The following is a 9,139-nucleotide window of genomic DNA, read 5'->3' as shown; positions in this document are numbered from 1 at the left end:
TCTCTTATGTCAAGTGCTGCTGCTATCCCAGGAACTGTCTGGGTTGTCCTGTAGCTGCTGCACCTGGTGAACCTGGTGAACATTCCTACTGCAATGTGGAGTTTCTGGTTTCTGGTTGCACAGTAATATCTGCGGTGTTGGTGAGGCGCACGATTCCAGGCAGCCTTCATTAGGGAAACCCCTCCTGTCAGAACATGGGGGGATTTTCATCAGGCCATTTTAGAAAATGCAGCTGCCTGGCACGTTTGTAGACAGCACATTGTGTGCTACACTTGCATAACACGGCTATCATGTGAATAGCTTGTCACTTCAATTTTGGCGATTTGATTCCATGTGTTAACCCATTGATACCTGATGCAGCATTTGTGTGTGTATCCCTTTAAGGCCGCGAACCGCGTTAACGCGGTTCGCGGTCTTAAAGGGATACGCACACAAATGAGGGATATACACGCAAATGCTGCATCAGGTATCAATGGGTTAAGCAGGCAGACATCAGGCGTTGGTGATGATAGTCAGGGAGGGAGGAGCGGATCATCAGCTCTGAGATTAGCCCTGTTCAGAATGCTGCTATAATATTCACATCATAGGATTCAGGTCATATGATCTGAATATACCAGCGTTCTGAAAAGGGCTACTCTGAGATGTGCTGAAGAAGGCAGGAGGCCAGGAGGCCAGGGGCAGAGAAAATAACAGAAAAACCACAGCAAAAAGGATCCACAGTGGAGCCATAGGTGCATGTATCAAGTTTAAAAGATATTCACCATGTTTATATGTAAAACTACATAATTAAATTGGGCGTCCGGGTAGTGTAGCGGTAGATTCCCTGCCTACCAACACACGGCGCCCGCAGGTTCGTGCCCCCTCATGTTACCTCCGGCTTGGTCGGGCGTCCATACAGGCACGATTGGCTATGTCTGCGGGTGGGAAGCCGGATTAGGGGTATCATGTGTCCTGGTCACTGCACTAGCGCCTCCTCTGGTCGATCGGGGCGTGGAAGGGAACTGGAGGGAATTAGCCAAGTACAACTGGGGAGAAAATGGGGAAAAATCAGAAGAAGAAAAATAAATAATAAAGTCTACCTAATTGAATTGAACACTTCGGTGACACAGTTGCAAGAAAAGATATACCATTTTGTGAACTTCATAAAGGTCTGATGAGTCATCGTCTTAATGATATGTGGTTGTGCTATGTGTCCCACCAGGTGGGACACCTCAATCAAGTGAAAAAATATATAAAGTTAAAAATATATACAAATTAATCTAAACATAGAGGGCCCCATAACAGAGAACAAAAAAAGCAGTTGGGATAAAAGTCATGTTGAAGTTGATCCTGTACATTAACACATATTATTTGACACAAGTGGGCCAGTGTGCACATGGCCTACAATAGACTGCCAGACATAGCAGGTGTGTGGTGAGAGAGGGGGAGAGAAAGAGATACTCATATACCATCTACTGTGTTAAAGGAACACTCCGCCCATTTTCAACCAGCTTTGTATCATTAGAACATCAGTAGTATATCAGAAAACTGTAAACGGTTTTGAAGTCTGTCATTTAATTTGACAGTTATTGAGTGTTAAAGTGTGGACCAGTGACATCATTGGTCCACACTAACTCAAATTAATAACTCATTAACTCAAATCAACTCTCAATAACTGTCAAACTAGATGAATGATGAATACATTTACAAAATTAAACCTTTTCCATATTATTCTATTTTTCTATTTTTCTATTCAAAACTTCCATTGCTACCTTTATATTATGTATCATGGCGTAATGTAGATTTTAATTGGTGTTTCTTGCATTATAGTCCTATATTGTTGTTTGTATATTGTTCTCCCTTTTAAGCCCACTTTGTTTCACTTTATTATCTATTTCCTTGGGCTTTTTTACATGGTTAATTATCAATTATGTGTGGATGTGCTCCACCCTGTGAGGTGGTGATTGTGTCACCTCCACCTATCAGCATAGAGCCCATCAGCCTATGACTGCGCTTGTGGTGTACTATATATATGGGCATTCTTCATCCACCAATCATTGCTGACCTGACGAAGATCCAGTGTGGATCGAAAACGTTTGTTTTTGAATTAAACTTTTTTGACATTTTGAGTAAGTGTGCAGGCTCTACCCTCTTTCATTTATGCAGCGTTTTTTGCTCCAGCCTTATTGCACCTTCCCGTGATGTGCGTATAAATCCCTCTTTTAAAGTGTGGACCAGTGACATCACTGGTCCACACTAACTCAAATTAATAACTCATTAACTCAAATCAACTCTCAATAACTGTCAAACTATTCATCATTCATCTAGTTTGACAGTTATTGAGAGTTGATTTGAGTTAATGAGTTATTAATTTGAGTTAGTGTGGACCAATGATGTCACTGGTCCACACTTTAACACTCAATAACTGTCAAATTAAATGACAGACTTCAAAAGTTTACAGTTTTCTGATATACTACTGATGTTCTAATGATACAAAGCTGGTTGAAAATGGGCAGAGTGTTCCTTTAACCATAAACCACACCTGCCATACTAGGCTGGGATGTGCGTGTCTCCCTTCTACCTTTGGATGAACAGTAATGAACAGACACTGTGGGTTGAAGGTACTGTAGGCTACAGTATATACTGTAGCAGTGTGCAGGGAGCATTCAAGAGAGGTTACATGAACACCAAATCAAATGTCTCCCACTCACCACATCCAAATATGACCTTATGGGAGCTTATGGAGCGCAGAATGCAAAGTACATTTCCACCTCCTTTATCACTCGCAGAACTTGAGGTTTTCCTTCTTGAGCTACAGTATGTTAGGTGCGTTTTCTCAGTCTGCTGGTGAAGACACATTTGAGAACTTCCATCTGGTGAGATGGGGAGCATGACAGTGAGATTAGAGGACGAGACAGTAAAGTGACCGGGAAGGGGGGGGGGGGGGGGGGGGGGCTACAGGGAAGCTGGAAGAAGGAGCTTTGGATGTCATTAACCTCCTTCTGAAAGTAGGTTGCAGTCTTTGGTAGAAAGAGAGAGGGGGGGGGGGTAGTAGTAGGTGGAGGGGGGTTGAGAAGAGAGCAGAAGATAGAGAAAGGTTTCTGGAGGTTAGAAGCAGATGATTGGAGCGTTTAAAGCTCAGTGACTCAGTTGATAGCAAATCTCTCTTTATACTGGTTAGTTTGGCATGTTCCCGTCTTGTAAACGGGCATGTGCGTCACAACGATCACAGTTGAGGTGGCGTTAAAATGGGGACATGTGGCACTGCTGTATCTACCAAATATCACATGTCTTCTAATGAGACATGGGCCATAGACTTTGTTGTCCCTGGAGTGCATCAGATGTGATGTGATGTGGTGTGATGTGGCCATCAGTGATGTGATGTGATGTGATGTGATGTGATGTGGCCATCAGTGATGTGATGTGATGTGATGTGATGTGATGTGATGTGGCCATCAGTGATGTGATGTGATGTGATGTGATGTGATGTGGCCATCAGTGATGTGATGTGATGTGATGTGATGTGATGTGATGTGGCCATCGTGATGTGATGTGATGTGATGTGATGTGATGTGATGTGATGTGATGTGATGTGATGTGGTGTGATGTGATGTGATGTGATGTGGTGTGATGTGATGTGATGTGATGTGATGTGATGTGATGTGGCCATCAGTGATGTGATGTGATGTGATGTGGCCATCAGTGATGTGATGTGATGTGATGTGATGTGATGTGATGTGGCCATCGTGATGTGATGTGATGTGATGTGGTGTGATGTGATGTGATGTGATGTGATGTGATGTGGTGTGATGTGATGTGATGTGATGTGGTGTGATGTGATGTGATGTGATGTGATGTGATGTGATGTGGCCATCAGTGATGTGATGTGATGTGATGTGATGTGATGTGATGTGATGTGATGTGGCCATCAGTGATGTGATGTGATGTGATGTGATGTGATGTGATGTGATGTGGCCATCGTGATGTGATGTGATGTGATGTGATGTGATGTGATGTGATGTGATGTGATGTGATGTGATGTGATGTGATGTGATGTGGCCATCAGTGGGAGCAGAGCGGCTGCTATAGGTGTATTTGACATTTGCCACATACAGCATGCATGGGCCATTTGTGTGAAAGGCGTGCCTGGCCGGCTGGGACCAATTTAACTTTCGGAGAACTTCCTGACATCTTTTTTCAGGAGATGTTTCGAGAACTCCGTCTGAGTGGAAAAGAAAGAAGTGTGTAATGAGTTTCCATGAACACAGACCACGACTGCGCCAATCAGTGTCACATACAAGGTTCCATAAATGTGCATATAGGACACCTGCACATACACCCCCACACACCCTCCCCCACATAGTCATCAGGGTCAGAGTCAAGTTAGTATAAATAGAGCTCTCCTTGGCTTCTTGTTTAGTAGGACATGGAATAACACTTGCTCGGGTCTGGCGGTTTGCCTGTGTGCCGTGTGGCCTGACTAACTCCTCTAGCAGTAGCTCTTGACTTCCCCCGTTGTCTCCAAAGTTTAGATTTACAATCTCTGCTCCATGAATGGAACAAGGTGCACGCTTCCAAGTGGAGGTGGAGGGTGAGGGGCGGGGCACATATCACAAGACCACTATAGTCTCAGCCCTCCCCTGCATCTGAGGCAGCGCTATAAAAGCTCCACTGGTTGTGGCTTTCGCTGGTGAGCTGTCTCTCTATTGACCCAACAGCAGCAACACAGCAGTGTGGTCTCTCTTTTCTGCTTCCGTTATCTGCATGACCTTGATCGGCTTCTCTTTTGGTTTTCTCTTCATCTGCTTTCTGGTGGTGTGCTCCTCAAAGGAAATGCTTCTGAGACATCAACAGCACCTGCAGAGACAACGAGATATCATCGCCTACAGGATGAAGAAGCTGGCAGCTAAGCAGTTGGAGATGACAGTAAGTCAATGACTTGCGTGCGTTCTCTTGTGAATAAAGTGGTACCACCTTTGGCAAGTGAAAAGGAATTGCTGGCTGTTAATGGATAATCTGATCATCTGAGTTGGGTCAATTTGACCTTTCCCATCTCAATCCCCCCCCATTAGTTTACATTGTGCCCTTCTCCATTAGTTGCCATGGAAAGATGATAGCTAACCAGGATGCCACTGAGAAATAAATTGGGTTTATATCAGAAAAAGATTTTTTTTTTACCTCCGAAAATACAGTCCTATCCAAATGCCTGTACTCTCTACTCCCTTACTTCAGAAAAAGACCATCGCACTGAAGGAGAAGATCAGGAAGAAGTATGAGGACATGAGGCGCGTTCTGGATGAGGACCTGCGCATCACGCTGACCCAGCTGGACCTGGAGCACCAGGCCGCAGAGAAGTTGGTGGAGGAGAGGATGGAAGACTGCTACCACCTGACCCGGGAACTGGACCAGGAGCTAGCCAACATCAGTGCCCAAGTGAAGACAGACACAGACCAAATGGATATTGAGGTAACCGCAGGGACAAATCCATCAGTTCTTATTTCATATGGTAACATTTGAAATGCTTTGCAATCATTCATGAAGCTTTTTTTGTCTATTGCATATTTCAGTAACTGTGTTCTTTCTATGTCTTATACAGAGTGCTGAAACAGAAAAAAGGTCAGTTCACATAAGCCCAACCCCCTTTTCTTTTCTTTTTTTTCTTTACTCTGCTTCATTTCTTGTCATGAACCTTTGCACACAAACAAACTCACCACTTGAAGCAATTGGCTGCTGCTTACAAGACTCATCATGCATCAAAAGTGTCAAAAATAAGCCACTGGGCACCTCCAATCACCTTTTAAGCAGCTACAAAATCCAACAATAAATAGCAAGTACTGTAAAATAAATAAAAAGAGAGAAACGTGTTCTTTTAGCGATTTACATAGCTGTTTTGATCTGTGACGTGATAGCGAATACCTGACATTCACATTTTGATACGTTATCATTTTCCCTCTCACATTCAGGAAATGGCAGTGGGGGGAAATTCCAAAGACGCAAGACTTAAACGACGGTTACCATCAAGACCTGTTTCTTATTTATCGCTTTTAATCCACGTCGTCACTTACTGACAATAGTCCTTCTGTAAACACTTCCTTGGTGGAGATTGTTTTAGATTAGCAAACACATTTTAGACATACTGTAACCTCTCAACAGGTTTTACATTTTTATACCAACCAGTATTATACCAACCATCATGTCATATTCTCATATCATAATCATCATCATACTTGTATCAAAATCACAATTGTATATAAATCAATACTACATGAAGGCAGGGATCTTGTACATTTTTGCTTTATGAATGTGCTAATAATGCATGACATGACCTTCATAGAAAGTGTTACCGATTTGGAACAAATTTTCGTTTCCAAAACTTTTTGGACACTTTTGGTCATTTTTCAGATTCCATTGCCTTTCAATGTCTAGGAATCCTGTCCAATGTATCAACTCCAAACCCTTTGTTTTGTTCTGTTTTTGTTTGTTTTTGTAATTAGAATTTCTGAGACACTGAAGTTGACTAACCCTGACCTGATTCGGATGGACCAGTTCAAGAACGAACAGCTTCTCAGTCTCACCATCAATCTGCTGCTGTTCATCAGATCCCAGGTCCCTGTCGTCAAGAAACTGTTTCAGAGCTGTGAGTTCACCCAGAGTCAACAGGGAGATTGACATGTTAAGTGGAGTTTCGTTCCTCAGTAAGGCAACGGTTGCTATGAAGCCCTAAAGGTGTACATATAGCTCAACATGCAAGACTTGTCAAGAGCATTATGTTTTCACCCTTGACCCTGTCTGTCATTTCAGAATCAGAATCAGAATCAGAAAGACTTTAATGATCCCCGGAGGGAAATTGGGACAAGTTACAGCTGCTCGCACTCAGAACACACACAGCATAACACAGTATCTCCCTAAACGTAAACAGTCAATACAATAAGTAAAATGCAGTAAAATGCAATAGAGTAAACTAAAATAAAGTAAAATTTCACTTTCTGGGAGTGTGGGGAGACAACTTCACACATCAGCTGCCCGCATGTATTGTTTTTCCTATTGGATTTCAACCATGCTTTTCAGACTTTTAGCTTTTTCGAGGAGAATGTGAGACATGAGATTGATCTGTTGTTCTCCACTCAGATGCTGCAGATGTTGTCCTGGACCCCAACACTGCCCACCCCAAACTGATCATCTCCCCCAAGGGCGACCTGGTCACCTACACAGACACCTGGCAGGAGGTCCCCGAGACGGCCTCCCGCTTTGACACCACCCTGAACGCAATCAGCCTGCAAGGCTTCAGCGAGGGCCGCCATTACTGGGAGGTGGAGGTGAGTGGGAAGACCTACTGGGAGCTGGGTCTCACCTACCCTAGCATCCCACGGAAGGGCCGCAAGGAGGACAGCTGGTTGGGCCGCGGGCGGGAGTCGTGGGGCATGGAGTACTTCAACGGAGACTACACCGCCTGGCACGGCGGCGCGTCACATCCGCTGCCCACGGTGAAGGGAAAGCAGTTCACCCGCATCGGGGTTTACTGCAGCTTCCCCGGGGGCTTGGTGTGCTTCGTGGGGGCCGACACCATGACCCCACTCCACTGCTTCTGTGCGGGGACCTTCACCGACGCCCTCCATCAAGCAGTGTGCCCCGGCCACGATAACCACGGGACTAACTGGAAGCCTCTTCAGGTCTGCGATGCGTCCCGATCAGCCCCGACCCTCTGAGGCGGGGCAGAAACGCCTGGAGGTAGCAGGAAGGGAGCAGGCCCGGCTCCAGACCCAAATTACAGAGGGGGCCTGCCCCTAGCTTGGGGGGGCCAAGCTACCCAACCCCAAAGAATGGTGTCCCCCCCCCCCATTTTGTCTTGATATACAAGACAAAATATGAGAGTAGAACAACTTAATCTGAATAGCCCTATAGTATATCAGGGGTGCCCCACATTTCTGAGTAGCCAGCCAGATAGGAAAAGTAGCTGGCTAAATATGGGATGGGCCTTGGACCTTCAAGGGGGTTCCGGGGGGATTCTCCCCCGGAAGAAGATTTTGTACATTTTAAAGTAACATTTGTCAACCTGGTGCATTTGAGAGCAAAATGAAGAGGCTAAATCTATGAAGAACTACACACATCTCTAATGTGTTGTGACTTTACAAATAATTAGGCCTAAACAATTAATATAAAATGTATTTACACATTGTGCACAAATTGCATTCATTGTGACAAATTTACAATAGTTAATATCCAGCCAGAATCATTGCAAATGGATGTCAAAGTAACAGTTAGCAATAGCATTCAGTTAATCAATGCCTAATGACAGGCATATTCCGTTTTAAACTTTAAAACAGAAAAACGGAAAAACGTTTTTAGCCACACACACAAAAAAAAGAAAATTAATGGGGGGGGGCAGTTTGGGGAATGGGGGGGCCCGGCCTGGTCAGCCCCCCCCCCCCCCCCAACGCTGGGGAGGGAGGGAGGGGCAGGACACTGATGGCCAAGGAATGTGCTGTGCAGTGGGGCATGCGCATCAGCTGTCTGGCACTACGGCACATCAGCTTTGAATATGGGCTTCAAACCGGTCCAAAAAAAAAAAAATGTTTGGTGTGTCTACCAATATTTAAAGAGTAACTACACCCCAGCCCCAAACCTGTGTTAAGAATGACCTCTAATAGAAAACATGCTACTCACATTATCATCTCCTTTTGGCTGATCTTTTGTGACACATGATGTCACCACCTGTTGTACTCTAGAACGTGACATCACCAATGATCAGCCAATAGCAGATGGCAATTTCAGTAGCATGCTTTTTAATAATGAAAGGAAACGATGTCAGGATTGACACAGATTTTGGTTCGCGGTTTAGTTGATTTTAGTGATGTTCTCCATCTGTAATTGATTGTCTTATAAATTATTTCATGCATCTCTCATGTATAGACGGTTTTCACAGGATTGACAGTCCTGCTCTGCTTCTCCCCTGTCCATAGCAAACACTGCAACAGGAAGTGAGCTGGGGTTCAATTTAGAATGTTTTTATTGTAAGTTAAAACCGTCTATATTGTGTAAAAGAAAAAGCCTGTCAATGTGCGCAAGATGATGTGACAAAAAAAGAACCACACAACACATTACATAATATATTCTTGATGTTTAATACAATAAAATAATGTTTACATAAGCATTCCTCTGA

General features: G+C 44.2%; 1 protein-coding gene across 1 annotated transcript; it reads left to right on the top strand.

Moving 5' to 3' along the window:
* Window positions 1-4,743: 4,743 nt before the first annotated feature.
* LOC310774979 (E3 ubiquitin-protein ligase TRIM58) lies at window positions 4,744-7,685 on the top strand (the record flags this gene model as incomplete). The annotated part of the gene is made up of 4 exons (XM_083635064.1): window positions 4,744-4,905; window positions 5,212-5,465; window positions 6,474-6,616; window positions 7,108-7,685. 4 exons carry the CDS (start codon window positions 4,744-4,746, stop codon window positions 7,683-7,685), a joined length of 1,137 nt encoding a protein of 378 aa, XP_083491190.1.
* Window positions 7,686-9,139: the final 1,454 nt, after the last annotated feature.

Source organism: Poromitra crassiceps, assembly GCF_964638095.1.
Source record: "Poromitra crassiceps genome assembly, chromosome: 4".
NCBI lineage: Eukaryota > Metazoa > Chordata > Actinopteri > Beryciformes > Melamphaidae > Poromitra > Poromitra crassiceps.
Note: the sequence above shows the minus strand (reverse complement) of the source record. Positions and strands in the feature narration are given on the sequence as shown.